This window comes from Asterias rubens, chromosome 1 (assembly GCF_902459465.1).
Source record: "Asterias rubens chromosome 1, eAstRub1.3, whole genome shotgun sequence".
Classification (NCBI taxonomy): Eukaryota; Metazoa; Echinodermata; class Asteroidea; order Forcipulatida; family Asteriidae; genus Asterias; species Asterias rubens.
The window spans coordinates 32,385,605-32,402,789 of record NC_047062.1 but is presented as its reverse complement, the minus strand read 5'-3'; the positions used below and the strand labels follow the sequence as shown (position 1 = coordinate 32,402,789).

General features: G+C 38.6%; 2 protein-coding genes across 2 annotated transcripts; one reads left to right on the top strand and one right to left on the bottom strand.

Annotated features, from left to right (window-relative positions):
- Positions 1 to 128: 128 nt before the first annotated feature.
- Positions 129 to 14,686, bottom strand: LOC117290751 (PLAC8-like protein 1). The gene is made up of 5 exons (XM_033772299.1): positions 14,294 to 14,686; positions 11,851 to 11,933; positions 2,459 to 2,513; positions 1,791 to 1,930; positions 129 to 1,446 (listed from the first exon to the last, which is right to left on the bottom strand). Exons 1-5 carry the CDS (start codon positions 14,658 to 14,660, stop codon positions 1,342 to 1,344), a joined length of 750 nt encoding a protein of 249 aa, XP_033628190.1. The 5' UTR covers positions 14,661 to 14,686; the 3' UTR covers positions 129 to 1,341.
- Positions 3,827 to 9,378, top strand: LOC117290740 (tetratricopeptide repeat protein 22-like). Its single transcript, XM_033772290.1, has 2 exons — positions 3,827 to 3,997; positions 6,397 to 9,378. The coding sequence occupies exon 2, from the start codon at positions 6,416 to 6,418 to the stop codon at positions 7,814 to 7,816; it is 1,401 nt and encodes a 466-aa protein (XP_033628181.1). The 5' UTR covers positions 3,827 to 3,997; positions 6,397 to 6,415; the 3' UTR covers positions 7,817 to 9,378.
- Positions 14,687 to 17,185: the final 2,499 nt, after the last annotated feature.

Here is a 17,185-nt window from a genome sequence, read left to right as displayed (position 1 = left end):
TCTGCATGGGGAATGGGGAAACATGTCTTCAGGGTAATTCTAGCAAAAGAACAAACAAAAATGACATATTTTTCATGTCAGGAGCCATTTTGTTGCTTACGTCCTTTTGTTACTGGGACGAACTACTTTATGTTCCCGGCAAAAGGGCGTAAGGCCTTACGCCCTTTTGCCGGGCACACGACGAAGTAGCCTTTTGTCAAGGCTCTCTTGGCTTGAACAGCTTTGAGAGCAGTGATCCCAAGCGACTGGAGAGGAGACCTTACACTCGAGTCAAGTAGCAACTGCCGCCACTCTCCCCTTCCAGTCACTGGGGATAGTGGTATTACAAAGCTTTCCGAGCTACGAAGGCCTTGACAAAAGGCTAGGGTATGAGAGGATATGTTTGGAGTTGGGTTGGGGGAGTTTTTCCATGGGAAATGGTATCTGAAAGAAGTTTAGTTTTACAATTAGACAACGCACATGTTGAAAACGGGCAAACTTTCTTATATTAGTTGCATAAAGAGAAGATAAACACACCTACAGAAATCTCAATTAAGTATGTGATAGCAACACTAGATGTAGTCAGAGGAATTTTTAATTGAGCATTCTCTTTGTGACCAAAGAAGGCTTTGTGCCAGACATTTGGTTAAATTTAATGGGCAACATGCATATTCTTTTTTTAAAGATAAAATCTTTAAAAGCAACTCCCTAAATTTGTTAACAAATTATTTTAATAAAAAAGTGAAGACCCGTTGACATGTATTGACAACTTTTAAACATGTATTAAAAACAAAGTTAAGGCATACATTATTTTCCACAGTGTTGAATACGAGGATGTCTTCATTAAGTCATATTAAAGTTAAGTCTGGCATCTGTACAAAATGTACAAAGTTGTTGCTGTTTCCAAATATTTATGTACAATTCTGGAGCCAATTTCATAGAGCTCCTTAGCTTAATCACAAAAAGTAGCCAAGCATAAAAAAATCAGGCTTACTGGAATAGGGTTACCAGTTGTCTATTTCTACAAACTCTTTCTAACTCGGGATTAATCTTAGGACTTGGAACGAGTTAAATTCCATATCCAAAGACGTGAGGGCGCATTGAACCCATCCTAAGTTAGGACAGGTAACTCGTCCTAACTCGAGATAGGATTAATCTTAGCATTTTGTGAAATCGGCTGCAGCCAAACTACTATATGTCACAAGCACAATTTGTGACTGGTATCCTGCTTATTTCTGCTTAGCAGACAATCACTAAGCAATATTTTTTTGCCTAAGCAGCTCTATGACATTGGGCACCTGTCTGTCGACCTTAGGATTTATTTTGGGATGATGGCATCATGAAGTGGTAGCCTGGTTCTTGTCACCCCACACGGCCTATCTCTGCATTATCCAACTCACGAGCCATCTGGCAAAGGGCCAGAGGGCAACAGCAAGTTAATTTCAGACAGTCATCACAAACAGAACCCTTAAATTAAAGAGATAACAAATCACAATCAAATAATGGACTTTCACTCAGTAAGCCCTACATAGACAAAATCAATTTTACACTACATCAATATTATCCCAAATATAATCAACCAAGTTTGGATCATTCTTAAAGGCAGCTGTTGGTGATTTATTTGATTTATAAGCTTGATCGATTAAAGACCCTTTTCGTAATTTTTATTTTTGTTTCAATGAATTAAAATATACCAAGTAAGCAACAGACAAGCAAACAAGTACGAGCACTCCCCCTTTTTTTGTTTGCATGCAACTTTATTAAAGCAGGTTCATGCAATTAAGATATTGGGGAAAGAATGAGATTCGCACCTCGACGTTCTGTTGCATCCTGAGTTTAGTTCGTAACGCTGTGACGCCACCGGGCACACACGCAACGACCAGCCACGATTCCCCAAGCTGCCGGGCAAGAGAACACGCTAAGCATGGACCACAAAACGCTCCCAATAAACCTGTAATAATCATCAGCCAAAACACAAGAACAAATCAAACACATGAGTTTAGAGAACGAATAGTTGAGCAGCAAAGTGTGTTTTTAATCAGATCATTATTTGGTTGTCGCAATTAAAATATATTTACATGCAGTCGGCCTAATAGCTTTGAAATGAGACTTTCTAAACGCATCGTTTCGATTACCGTATAGGCCCCTATAGTTTCGACATCCTGCTGAACCTTAACCCCGACCGTAATATCATCAGTTGGTTTTTGGCACATACTATAGAGCAGTCACTAAAAAGTAAGTCTTCGACTTGTTTCTCCTTGTAACAAAAAATGAAAAAGCCCCATTCATCACCGCATATTCCTTCAGTCCGACTGACACCTAGCATAAGTAAAGTGTTTCGTGAGAGAAATAATCCACAGATGTTTATAGGAGGGTGGCGATTGGGTTGGGTTGGGGTTAAGGGTTGGTAACTGATATGTTACGCGACCATGGCATTGCCACTGTGTGGCGTATATCCTCAATAATTTGAACTACTCACAAGTATGTTCATCTTCCATACATCCGAATAGATCGGTCGACCAGTCCAGCGTCAACTGTACAAAAAACACACAATCCAAACCGTGAAAACATGAGCTGAGGCAAATAATAGTTTGTAATTTATATAATATAAATATTAGTAGGTACTGGATCTTCTTCATCCGGGCATAAACAAGTACAAACAAAACCATATCCATTCAAAGCAGGAAAAGGAGCAAGTGTCCAGAATGCGGGAAAATTATAGCAAATCAAAGTTATTAGTTTACAAACGATGTGGGTGACTGAAATTATTCTAACCAGCAAAATACCATAAGACGTACAATATGTGACTGGTATCCTGCAAAATTTTGCCTAGCATGAAATGGGCGAGTAACTTTTTCTGCTTTAAGGCACTGGACGCTATTGGTAATTACTCAAAATAGTTGTTAGCATAAAAAAAAACTACTTGGTAACGAGGAATGGAGAGCTTTTGATGGTATAATACATTGTGAGAAACAGTGCCTCTGAAAGAGGTAATTCCTCACTAATTGAATTGAATTCGAGACCTCAGCCGAGGTCTCGAATTTCCTGTGCGACAAGTGTGTTTTTTCGTCCATAATTCTCTCACACCTTGACAACAAATTGAGTTCAAATGTTCACTGGTTTGTTATTTTATGCATTAATGTTGATATACACCAAAGAAGACTGGTCTTCACCAGTGATGTTACCCAACATATACACGAAATGACACCGTGAAAGTTTAAGCTCAATCGTTCAATGCAGACACGAGGGCAAAAAGGTGTACAATTCCAATGTTTTCACTGTTTTCAAACATTGAACTTTGACTCGCGAGATCAAATCGAATTTGTATACTCATATCTATATAAAAAAAAATTTTTAGCATTTGCATGCAAAGTTTTCATAGGGATTTTCCAACCACAGCAAACTGTATACCTAAAGTTATGTGTGATGTGAATACTCTTGCCAATGTTATAGAGCCAGGGGCTATACAGATCCAAATGGTAAACAATCTTTAGAAATCTGTCACGTGAGAAATCATTCGATTTCAGGCGATTATTCAAGTTCATTGTGACCTAACACAGGCCCTTTTCGAAACCACGGCTTCGGCTTTGGATTCGGCTTCAGGCTCCGTCCTCTCTCCCGAAGGTCTGAAGCCCTGAGCGCGTATACGCAAATCACGTGCAATATTGTCAAAACATCCGCGGGGCCAAGCTTGTCTGGAGCCGAATCCAAAGCGAAAGGCTATCGGAAAATGCCAAATTTCCTTGTTTTACAATCTTGAACAAAGAACATGGAAAAACCCCTGGTGAGCAATATGTAACTAAGCCAACAACGCACAGTTTTGAGTGACACGGTTATAAACAAGTTTCATGTTATGGCTTTGACTATGGATTCTTCCAACGCACACAATCACATTATGTCATACAACGTCATACAAAAAAGGTGCGGCTCATGTAATCACTTTTTGCTGGTGGCTTTCGTCTAAACACCTAACATTTTGTGTTCCTGTCATCTTGTGCGGATATCTTCGAGGATCTGTGTAAGTACTAACCCTTTTGTCGAATGTCTTGGAGTGTGCGACCCATCCAAATGTTGTTGAACTACAAAAACACAAGCTTTCTGGTGGTAGAGTCTTGTAGAAACTACTTTTTTTTATATATGTAAAAAATAATTTCATACATGCGAATGGTAAATTATGATAATGCAAATCTAAACTGCGATACCATCCATTGAACCATCTACTGTATAATCACTTTCGAGTTGTTTGAGAGATATACATTGGTGTTGAAGATATTAATTATCTTCGTTTTCATGGACCTCATCTATTGGAATGGACTCAGTCAGTCTGTGAAACCGTCAGTTGGCCGATTTAAAACCACTTTCAAGAACCATCTTTCCCAATATATCGTTCACTTTTGTGCTTTATTTTGCTTGCATTACCCCTTGTTTTAAAGGTAGTGGACACTGTTGGTAATTACTCAAAATATTTATTAGCATAAAACCTTTCTTGGTAACAAGTAATGGGGAGAGGTTGAGTGTATAAACAGTGTGAGAAACGGCTCCCTCTGATGAAGTAACTTAGTTTTCGAGAAAGAACTTCGCGTGACAAGGGTGTTTTTCTTTCATTAATATCTCGCAACTTCGACGACCGATTGAGCTCAAATTTTCACAGGTTTGTTATTTTATGCATATGTTGAGATACACCAAGTGAGCAGACTGGTCTTCCAATGTCTTTACCGGTGTCTTTTTACATCTAATGTCTATCAAGATTATGTCCACTCCGTTTGTCTGGTTCTGTTTCATTGGTTTGTTTTGTTGTGTTTTGTCTTTTAAATGTTTCATTTCCTTTTTAGTAATGTTTATATGATTAAATTTTTGGTTGTGTTTTAAAAGAAATTCCGTCTATAAGCTTCGGCTTCTTATGTGTATGCCTCCACCGAGTAGTTTTCTTGTAACAATATTGTTTTGCTTTTTAAAGTGCTTAAACGTTTCTGAAATGAAATGAAAAGCAATATGAATCTCTCTTCGGTACACCCAAGTTGTAAATTTTAACACACAATTTTTTGCAGTAGGCCTATAGCCATTAAGGCCCGATTTCATAGCTGCTTAACTATAAGCTAAAAATAATCCTTGCTTTGTAAAACTTGATTAACGGCCAAGATTTCATTCAATTGTTATGCTAAGCTAAATACAATCACAAGCAATGTATATGACATGAAATTCCAGCTAACAACGATCAGCATAACAACCAGGCCTGAACGTTTGACGTCAAACTTCGAGCGCGTATGAGTTACGCCAGATACCAGCCTTACCAGAAGTCCGGATTCATACAATTTACCTTTGACCTCGCGTTTATTTGACGCGGAGATTCTCACTCAATTCACACGCACATATACACATACATTATACCTCCATTATTGTATTACATTTAGTGATAATACAACACTAAAACGATGTACACAACACAATGCACACGTACTAATGCATGCAGACGAAGACCGGACCAATCATAATCCAGATATGGAAAGCATACGTCACAGCACGTTTATCCAATGAAATCATTTGGTCTGTAAAACACGTGCCTGTCTTTGTCCTTGGGACAAGTCTACCAAACATCACATTATTACTCACGCTACATCGCAGTATTAAAGCGGCTATAGAAATGTAAGCCTGAATGGGGTCGATATACATTTTCGAAAATGCTGCTATTTCACAATCTTGAGCACAGATTTGGGAAAAACCCATGTAGCTGTGAGAAATAATTGTCACAATGCATGACTTCATGCATGGTCAGCCAATCAACAACGCAGAAAAACACATATTGTCTACAGCGAGCAAGGGATCGCAATAGTCGAGTGATACATGTATTTGAATAACGCTGCTTGTACCGAGACTACATTGTTCAAAACGTAGTGAGAACGAGTTCGGTGTGATGGGGGTATAATAAGCAATCTACTTCCCGGTCAATTACATATTGAATAGTTTTTCCAGTTTTTCAAATTGTTTAAAAGCAAGCTCGTCAAAACGTTGAAACCAATTAAGAACCAGTCCGTAGTAAAGTTACAAGTCCCCTGGAGATCCACTAAGCAAAAGACTTCTGAACATTCCGCCCGGGGCCCAAATTCAAATAGCAGTAATATTACTAGAGAAATTTCTTTGCTAAGCAAAGAATGATCGGGGCACCGGCTAAACAGATTGATACTTTTCTGTTAAGCGATACTTTTCTGAAATTGGTCCCTTGTAGTTAGAAAGCAAGACGGTTCTTTTCAGAACTGGAGAAGTCTCCCGAGCGCCGGAAATCTATACTCGGTAGTAAAACATAAAGCAAGACAATTCTCAAAAGAACAAAATCTACCTGTAGATACACACATGGTGTTACCACAAACCAAAAACAAGGTTTCAATAATAGTTATTGTTAACATTATTTTCCCAATGCAGGTCAGTTCTACCAATCGACATGGCTGCAGCTGATTTTCCAGACGGCCATTTCAAATTGCCATTGGTTATCAATACTGAAGGTCAACCGTTAGACCCAATAACAACAGATTACAAAGCAGACACTTTAAAGCGTTTCTTGGACTACAAAACAAATCGTCCCGAACGCCATGCAATTCGAAATCTTCTCGGTGTCCTCGCCTTCAGAGGAGGAAATAGAGTAGAAGAAGCGAAAAGTTACTTCAGGAAGATTCTGAATGAAGACCCGGGCAATCTGAACGCAAAGGCCAACATTGACTACGTTGACATACCGGCTATGTCTGCTGAGGAGTATGTTACGTCTGGTGCAGGGATTGCAGCAAGCAACCTTGGCCCTGATGTCTCTTCAGAAACGGAGAAAAAGAAGCAAGGAAGACGATATGCTGAGCAGGCCTTCGCGTTCATTTACGAAAACTATCACGAGACAGTGACGCACGAACGATACAGCACGGCCATAAAGCTCTACAACATGGCGATGGACTTGGCTGGCAACCTGGTAGATGATAAAGAAAAAGATGACTGGCATTTGGGCATTGGACTGGCAAGCATGAAGATACTGAAGTCACGAAGTACAAAACAAGTGGGCGCAAAAGAGAATTTGCAAATCACAGTCAGAAATAATCACGCCGTAATCAACAGCGCATCAGCAGATAGTGATATGAAAAGCGAAGCCTACTGTCGCATTGGGCTTGTATCAGCAGAGGCAACTCGTCGTAAGATTCGTGTAGGCCAAGTGCCTCAAGATCTAGTTCAGTTCATTCAAGATCCAAAAAGGTGTTTTGAAAAAGCATTAGAACTTGCAGTGGACTACCCATCAAGAGCCAGTATATATACCCGCCTTGCTAGTTTCAGTTACCGTGACCACGATTTCAATGGGGCGATAGATTACTTAAATAAATCTATCGATCTAGATGGATCCAAGCACAACTTCCATGCTTACTCCACCAGGGCTGATATGTTGCTGAAGCAATTCAAATATGAACAGAAGACCGCTGAAAGACACCGACGAGGACCACCCCCTAACCGTGATCATCTCCTTAAGGCTAAAGATGACTTAGAGTTCATCTTGAAAGAACATGTTTCACCTTGGGATTTTATCAACCTTGCTGAAGTCTACTATCTACTCGCTAAGACATCCACCAGCCGTGCATCACTTATAGAGTACAACGAAAAAGCTCTGGAAACGTGCTCTAAGGTGGAGGCGTGTCAGGATGGGGCAGACAACCCCAACTGTCATAAAGTCAAGGGGATGTGTCTCTGCGTCAAAGGTGAACACCGACAAGCCATAGAGTCATTCAAACGAGGCATGGACTGTGAACAGAAGACTGACAGGCCTTGTGGCAATGCTCAGTTGTTGGTCTCAGAATACACCCATTTGTCGTAAGTATTTTCTATATTTTATACCCCAGCACTTTCTGAAAAAATGTAGTCGTGATGCAAGATGTTTTTATACACATCACTTGACTATTGCGATCCCCCGTTCGCTCTCTCCATGTCGCGCACATTACTATCGTCTTGCAACAGGACTACATTTTCAGAACGCAGTGGGAACGAGTTCAGTGTGATTGGGTATTTAAAGGGTTCTTTTCGAATCCACGGCTTCGGCTCCAGATTCGGCTCAGGCTAGCTTGGCCCCGCGTTGACAAAATGCGCGACCGTCTAAGGCAGAAGGTCGGCTATAACTGACTGGTTTTAGCCGCTGACTAAGACCGCTGTATTGCAATCCGCCCCAGGTCTTCAGAGGAGAGAGCCTGAAGCCGAATCCAAAGCCGAAGCCGTGGATTCGAAAAGGGGCATGTTGGGAGGTTGGGATGTCTAACTCTAAAGATACTTTTGACTGTCAATTAGCAATCAACATTGACAGAAATTCGGATTGAAAACGATCGAAAGTGTTTGAAATATTGATTTTGTGAAAATATAAATGCCTATAAAAAGAATGTGAACCCTTTTCAAGTAACTTTAATGTGGAAAAACATATTTAAATTACCCACAAAATATGTTGTAAAAGGAGAATGAAACTCAATGTGAATACCATTGAATTGTACGTTTTATTGATGCGTTTACGAAAGGATTTGTTGCCAATGTCTCAAATTATTGCCCATTTGGCTGTCAAGAGACTATCAACATGGACAGAAATTCAGATTGAAATCACTCACAAATGTTTAGAATAATAATTATATAGTTTTGGAAAAGAAAGGTCTAAAAATGACTTTCAATCTTTTTAAAATTAATTTTAGAGTGAAAAGAAAATGAAAACTGGCACGACAATATGCTGTAAAAAATATTTTTAAAATAAAATAAAAATTAAGAGCCGATACTATAGAATAGCAGATTTATAAAACATTACATACTGCTGTATAGAGCGTATATTATGCATAGTTAGTACACCCTATGTAAAGAAATGTCAGTTCATTATGTTTTTGATAGATAAAACGGTAATATCAAACCATTAAAAGTTATAATAATCTTTCTTTTATACATTTAGTAGAATGTTCTGTCTCTGAGATATCATGTGTTATAAGTGTACAAAAGGAAGAAGTTAATCGTGACATTAAATAATACAAAATAAATAAAAAGAAATGTATCTCTGGTTTAATGCAAACTATCCTATAAACATACATTGTAGAAGGTAATTCCAATTATATTTGGGAACATACCAAAGTTTTCAGGTGTGTGTTTTGTTTAAATTTTATTTTTACTTAAGTCACTCGATTTTAATCTAAATGGCTGCCATGTTTGAGAGGTTTTTGATTTTCGTGGAATAGTAAATTGCAAGATTTGTTTTAAATATAATAATTTTGTTGGTGATCAAACTAAGATAGACCTTTACTGAATGTAAAAAATATGCTGTAAAAAGGAGAATAATACGGAATTGGTAAGAAACAAAAACCGTGATGATCACAGATATAAAACTTACACGGTCTAATGATGATGATAGTAGAAAACACCCCTTGAAATATTTCTGTCTGAAATGTCATTTGATGAGAAATAAATAATTTGATTTCGCGTTTGCAGTTTATCGCTCAGTGAGCGTTTTATTAATTTTGTGTTTAGGCATCGATGCAATGCAAACATTTGTAATCGGTTTTTCACTATGCTTTCGTGACCCAGATGGCTGATCGATCTCAAACTTCGACATGTTTGTCAGTTTATGTCTATAATGGACTACATAAAGTGCTTACACTGCCAGCAACTGTTTTGTGAGCGAAAGCCAATTCTGTAATGTTCATTTAAGTTCTTTAGCGCGAGTTCATTTTGGTTATTATAAGAAAACCATGCCAACTGACAACTGGCAGTGCTTATATCAAGCCATTCAACTGAGGAACAAACTAACTACCCCCCCCCCCAACAGTCTTTCACGGTATAGATATTGCATTTCACTATTTCAGAGGTGAGTCTATGAATAATTGCACGAGTGGGGGTCAGGTGTGTCAAACAACATTATTACTACGAGTCACTGCTGCCGAAGTCCCTTGAAACAGCGGACCAGTCTATTTTGTAAAAAAAAAAACGCGGGTAAACGACCTTGTCCTGATTCTCAGGCGAATTATTTTAGAAGTCAGGGGTAATAAATGACTACAAATTATTTATACGCAGAGTAATAATTACAACAAAATTGCCGGTTATGCTAAGTAGTTAGACAGTTAAGCACCCAGCAGGGTGGATATGTGCGCATTACAAGTCTCATTATTATTATAATTATAATTAGTTGCTAACTGACATTGTAATACGCTTAAATAAGGGTTTTCATTTTTAAAGGGAAATTACTTTGTGTATCATGAAAGATGGAAGAGTCGATAATAAGAATGGTAGATTTATAAAACATATGAATACTGCAAAAAGGTGTAGTAGTTAATAGTACTCAGTCTTAGAAGACGCATAGTTCATTGTAAAGATGTTTTTAATCATGCAGCAAAAAAAAAATGGCTAATTATTTTTAAAAGACGTATATGTATACAGCTAAACAACAAATGTTAATCAGATTTGTAAGAAGATTGTTTAGTGATTTTAAAGATATAACAAATACTGTCGTATGTTTTTACACACTGAGTGGCCTGGATGTGATTTACAAACAAAAAAACATGAACATTACTAAGCAGTATTTTCTGCTTAAAGACAGTGGACACTATTGGTAATTGTCAAAGACCATGTCTTTTCACTTGCTGTATCTCAACATATACATACAATAACAAACCTCGTCAAAAAACAATTCGTCAAAATTGTAAGATAATAATGAAAGAAAAAAACACCCTTGTCACACGAAGTTGTGTGCTTTTAGATGCTTGATTTCGAGACTTCAAATTCTAAATCTGAGGTCTCGAAATCAAATTCGTGGAAAATTACTTCTTTCTCGAAAACTACGTTACTTCAGAGGGAGCCATTTCTCAAAATGTTTTAAACAATCAACAGCTCCCCATTACTCGTTACAAGTGGGGTTTTATGCTAATAATTATTTTGAGTAATTACCAATAGTGTCCATTGCGTTTAATGGCTTAATTATAAATTTTGTATTTTTTACCGGATTTTAAATGTCGAGTATTGTATCTTTTGCACCATTGTAAGACTGTTTTGGTATTTTGTATTGTGTTTGCTATTAAAAAAAAATGTACGGCGAAAAGTAGGCATAATAAATAATACATATACTGCTTGTAGGCAATAAACACACGAAGATGAAATCTGCATTATTTCTGTTCATAATCATGCGCATTGACCCCAAATCACGTCGCCACTACACTATGATCTGCTGAGCTATTTCAGAGTCTGTGTCACTGTGTAGAGCAAATATAAATTTTAGCTAAGCACAAACAAATTATGCTTACTATACTATCAGCCAAAATTCAATGTCACATGTATCATTTTAAAACTGGTTTCATGGTCATCGAAGCAGAAAAGTGTTAAACATTTACTGCATACTATAAGCATGTAGGTATAGAAACTACCTCCATAAGCAGCTCTTTGAAATTGGACCCAGTGCCCAATGTCATATAGGGCAGATTTAAGAACAAACACTCTGGCTAAGCGCAGCAAAATCATGCCGACATGACTAAAGTTACCAGCCAAAATACTAATCCATATGAACAATATGTGACTGGTATTTCTATGCCTTTTGCTTTGCAGCCACTTTCATTAAGCAGTAATTTCTGCTCTCAGCAGTGGTGATGTTTACAAGATATTTGACCGCCAAAATGGCAGCCATAACCAGACATTCACGCGTGACGTCATTGGAAGGGGGACCCGTAATGACAGACAATCCGACAGTATACATGCATATGACGTCATGGTAAGGGGGGGGGGACACCGTACCGTAATGACAGACAAACAGGCAGTATCATGCATGTGACGTCATGGTAATGACAGACAAGCAGATCATGCATGTGACGTCTGAGTGGAAGGAGGGGGGGGGGGGGTTATACCAACCTTCATGTACTCGGGTTGGGCTTTCCTTGGCTGTGGTTGTCTGATAATAGGTTCCGATCTCCTGAGGTGGTACTGTTTACATGCTAAGGCAGAGGAAACACAAACATTAAGCCATTTTCACACGGCAGCAATATTAGGAGGGGCCCCTTGTTTTATTTAAGTACATAAGGTTGTGAAATTGTGCAAGTTAGTATAAGCAACTGTGTTGGATTGTCCAAGGTCCCTAGAGTGAAATCTTATCATATCTGACATCCTTTATGGACAGTAGAAACATTATTGTCCTTGCACACGAGGTGCATTTGGTCAAATTTCGCAACCATGCTAGAATTAAGCAAGTGACCCTTGTTTAAATTGCTATAGAGCGGGCTTTGTAGACTAGATTTCAAGTATGAGATCGCAGTTATTTAGTCCAAAATACTGTCACGTTGTGATTGAGCAAGGCTTTCATTGGATGCAATGATTTTCATTTGATACGTTTTTTTGGTGCGTTTGGCAGCATGCGCTCGGTCCATTGCTCCTTGCGAAAAGGCTTACGGAGAATTATTAACCCCTTTTCGAAACGACGGTTCTATCCCAAAGGCTCCAACACCAATAACAGTTCTTTCGGCATGGCACAAAATGCGGACGGAGCCAATGTTGTGAAGTGAACAAACCCGGGTTTCGAAAGAGGCGAGCATTCCATGCGCTCAAGTTTGAACAAGGATCAACGGCACCCTATAACGAGCAACGTAACCTTTGAACTTTGAAAAGGCATCGGGCCATGGTTTAATGACTTTTCTCATCTAACAGTTGCCCCTACTTGTAAAATAATTACCCGATTGGTTGATCCGAAACTGCCTGATTTTCTCCAGTGCCATTCCACGAGATGACCACGGCTAATAACTGAATCTCTATAGGTCTAATCAACGAGAAGTCTTATACATTACATTCCCGTTGTCGAGCTCTATCTCCTTTTTTTCGTTAGAGCCTAATGCCTACACACTATGGAAGTTAATTTGGCTAGCGGGAACTACGTAGTCATGATGAGTAAGTGGACTATAAAGGCTTGGAAGTTTTTGGTGTATGATTCACCCCCATGTATAGCAGAGGAGTATTTTAGAATGTAGTGAGAAGGTGTCACGGTGCTGATGGAGATCGTTTGTACCATCAGGGCCAATGGTACATAAAGCCTGTAAGCACACCTGCTTAGCACAGGAAAATCTTGCTTAGCAAAAAAAAAAAAACTACCAGCCGACACTCCATAAAGTACACTGTTGCAACTGGTGAGCAGTATTTTATGATAAACAGCTTTTTTACCCCAACTGTAAACTCAACCAACACAAAACGAAGAAACCATTACGTCAGTGATGCTTTTGAAGGATTGCATGGTGTGAGTATAAGAAATAATTATAAATAAGAAAATTGTGGGTCCAATTTGCCAGAGTGTTGGTTCTCTTTTGCCAGAGTGTTGGCTCCAAAAAGAGCCGACTAGTTTAAGATATCCATAACTAATCAAAATGTTAAGTAATCAGAATTGTCAGTTTTAACAATAAGTATAAACAATTTCGTCAGTAAAATATTTCAGGAAACCATAATGAAAATGGTATCCGAAAGCCTGAAAAACTTTGTTTACAACCAAAATTAACGAAAAAGTGTTACTATTCTGAAAGCTGCTTTCACTGTTTAATTTCTCCATGACTCGACTTGAGCCCGACGCGAAAGCAATTTTTTTTTGTGACGTGCCGTTTTTTCCAATTGTGACCTTATAAAACTCGCTAAACTTTCGCTTTCGCATGAACAAGTACTCTGTCTCTCTGCCAATCCGGTATAATACATTCAAAAACTTTCTTTTGTGATCATAAAAGACGTGCTGTATTAGGCCTACCCCCTCAGTTTAACAAAAACGTTTTGACTTTGTTTTTTGTTTAAAGCGCACATTTATTTATTTTGCGTGCATGTTTATTTATTTCAAGTGGGAGAACGAAAATTTGAAAACCGCGGTGGTACTGCTGTGCGGCTGTTTGATTTGTGGTGTTTCTGAAAAGAAATTGAGTGTAAAACTCGACGTTTCGATCAGTATGCTCTGATTGTCTTCAGTCAGGAGAGAAAATGACGACCAAAGCCATTTGTTGCAATATAAAAAAAAATTGCTTTAACTAAAACAGCTTATTCAAAATATTAATAAATGGTTGAAGGCCTATACTGCGGATAATAATAATTATACAAAATCATCAAAATCACGCAACTGATTTGGATTATTTTGTGTAAAATTTAATTAGAGGTGCAAGAATAGGTGGAAATTTAGGTTTTAGCGGCTCGCACATCAGAGATACATTAAAACTCTTTTTAAAAATTGCTGCCAAAATTTCAGACAATAACTTTAAAATCGAGACGAAAACGGACACAGCAATTACTCACGAAATCAGGTTATTTGTTACAAACAAGAGTGAATAAGTTGCCATACCTATACACATTTCGTCTTCCCCGTTAGTCACATGTGTGAGACTAGCACTTGACTCCAGGCACACTACTTTGTTTGATGCTGGACACAACTTTCCCATGCCATTATTTCCCGTTGACTGTATAGGGAAGGTCCTACCCTTAGCGCTGACGTCGTGGTGGTGCCGCATAGGGAAGTCGCCATGCTCCAATTCCCCAAAGGCATAACTCTCGTAGAGTAAGTCAGGGACACTGTGCCACGGTCCCCCCATTGTTGCTGAACTATCGTACTGAAAGGCTAGCCAGAGTCCGTCCACCACAGCCAACTTCAAAACCCATCGCGTCATCCAAGCGAGTTTACTCATCTTAATTGAAACATTTCCGATTTCCATCCTTACCCCCCTTCTCTAATAGTCACGCGTTCAATTCACTCTCACCACCCTAATCCATCAGGGGAAGCTGCTATCCGCCAACCAACGTATGGCTTACACTCTTATCTCGGCCAACCATTTACGAAGCTCTCTTGGTTTTTAAATATTGGGTGGCTATGACTAAGAGGTACCCAAAATAAACCACTGTTCCACTATGGGGGTCTACCTCACTTTACCAAACATACGCTTGCTGCCGGGAAAATGAGTAAAACTAAAAATCCGTTTCCAATCAAAATAGTAGGTGCTGCACGAACTTTGTTGGAGTCACATTTAATTTTACAAAGTTTCATGAGCGAACAGGTTTACCGATTTTGGTGGTAAGCCTGAGGATAGTTCGAAAATTACAAATCCTGAAGGGGAGGGGGGATATTCACTTTGCCTGGATGGAGGATGGAGCTCTCTATAGAAACAAACAACGTCCAGGCCTGCTTGAATCATCTTTAAGAGGGCAAGGCCATTTCCATTTTGCAAAGGGCACTTCCATAAAACATTACAATGCCAACAGAAATATCGACTATAGCACAATTTCAAAGAACGATCACTGCGCTACACATCATTTCTGGTCACTGGGCCAAGTTATTTACTTCCCTATTAACCATCTCAGCTCCCACGGTGAGTATACAGCCTGTCCTGCCAAGGATATAACGCATGCCAAGTAAAAACTATCACAAGAACCATCTCTTCAGCCCTCTCTGGTTTATTTACCCCTACCCTATTGCTTTATACATATTTTATTACTCGTTTTATTACTTGTATTACACCCAGATGTGGGGAGGCAGGTCTATGGACCACAGTAATTATTTTGCTTTTGTTTCTCCTAGCCCATCTGGAAGTATTGTTTGTATTGTCATGTATTGTTGAAATGGCTGAATAAATAATAATAATAATAATAATAACCCCTGGCTGGGTGAGGAGTCTTGCCCATAGGACACTAGTATCATGACCGGGATCTGAACCCATACCCTGATGACTCAGCAACCAGAACTTAAGTCAAATGCACTTTAAGGCATGGACACCTTTAGTAATTGTTAAAGTCTTCTCGCTTGGTGTATCTCATATGTATAAAATAACAAACCCGTGAAAGAGCTCAATATTGGTCGTCGTAGTTGGGAGAGAATAATGAAAGAAAAAACTCCCTTGTCACATGAAGTTGCGTGCTTTCAGATGCTTGAATTCGGGACCTCGGCTGAGGTCTCAAATTCAATATTTGAGTGAGAAATTACTTCTTTCTAAAAGACTACGTTACTTCAGAGGGAGCCGTTTCTCACAACTTGTTATACTATCAACAACTTTCCATTGCTTGTTTCCAAGTAATTTTGTATACTAATAATTCTTTTGAGTAATAACCAATAGACTAAATCACCACTGATATTCTTTCGAGTCCATCATCTACTTTCATTGGGCGCAACTTCAAAACATAATAGCCAATAGAAGTACCAAGTAATGTTACCGCAGATACAAAGTGTTTAACAGCGTTCCAGTCGGCGTTAAAACGTTCGAACTACACAGACAGGAAACAACAAACCCATACAGAAACCAAAACTAAAGTTGGGTTGAAGTTTAATAATAATATTATACGAGTAAGTTAAAAATAAAACAAAAATAAAAATGAAGAACAAAGTACTAGTTTTAAATGTTTATATAATTTAAATATTCGTCTTATATACATGCCGTAATAAGTTGATCCCATAGATTAAATTTGAAACTCAGTTTGCACGGTAGAGAAATGCTTACTATCCCTTCAACGGAAATAAGAAACAGGGAAAGAGTTACACCCGGGCAAATTGAATTATTTAAATCAGACCTTTAACTAAAGAGTTGAAACAAAGTCTCTTAATCAAATGCTTCCTTCCTACGGATGGTATACATCTTTGGTAAGTCACTGCTTACAATTTGAATCAGGCAAGTGCGAGAGAAGGTTGAGCGGTTTACACAGTACATGCACATAGTCAACCCTTTTTTAATAGTATCACTGTGATTTTGAATTTGCACTTACACAGTCAACCCTCCTACTGTCTGACCATTAAACCATCCGTTGTTGTTTTGAGTGATAGATAAACCATGACATCTTGCAATGTCATGTGGTGAATGCATCTACACAGTACATGTACAGTCAACCCTCCTACTGTCTGACCATTCAAATTCATGCACTGTGGTCTTGAATGATAAATCAACTTTGTCGACCTTGTAGTGAATAAATATACACAGTACACAGTCCACCCTCATACTGTCTGACCATTCAATATCATCCACTGTGGTTTGGAGTGATAATTACAAGCTATGCTATCTTATTGCAATAATATCATGTGGTGAATCTACACACACAGTACACAATCAACCCTCCTACTGTGTGATCATTCAATATGACCCACTGTGTGTTATCAATGATAAACTATGCCAGCCTACAATATGATATCATGTGGTGAATGCATCTACATGTGTACACAGTACACATTCAACCCTCCTACTGTCTGACCATTAAATAT

Coding starts and splice junctions, on each gene's coding strand:
- LOC117290740 (XM_033772290.1), top strand. CDS start 6,416: ATGGCTGCAGCTGATTTTCCAGACGGCCATTTCAAATTGCCATTGGTT.
- LOC117290751 (XM_033772299.1), bottom strand. CDS start 14,660: ATGGAAATCGGAAATGTTTCAATTAAGATGAGTAAACTCGCTTGGATG. Junction 11,934..14,293: donor GGAAGACGAAATGTGTATAG/GTATGGCAACTT, acceptor CCTCTGCCTTAG/CATGTAAACAGTACCACCTC. Junction 1,931..2,458: donor TATGGAAGATGAACATACTT/GTGAGTAGTTCA, acceptor TGATTATTACAG/GTTTATTGGGAGCGTTTTGT.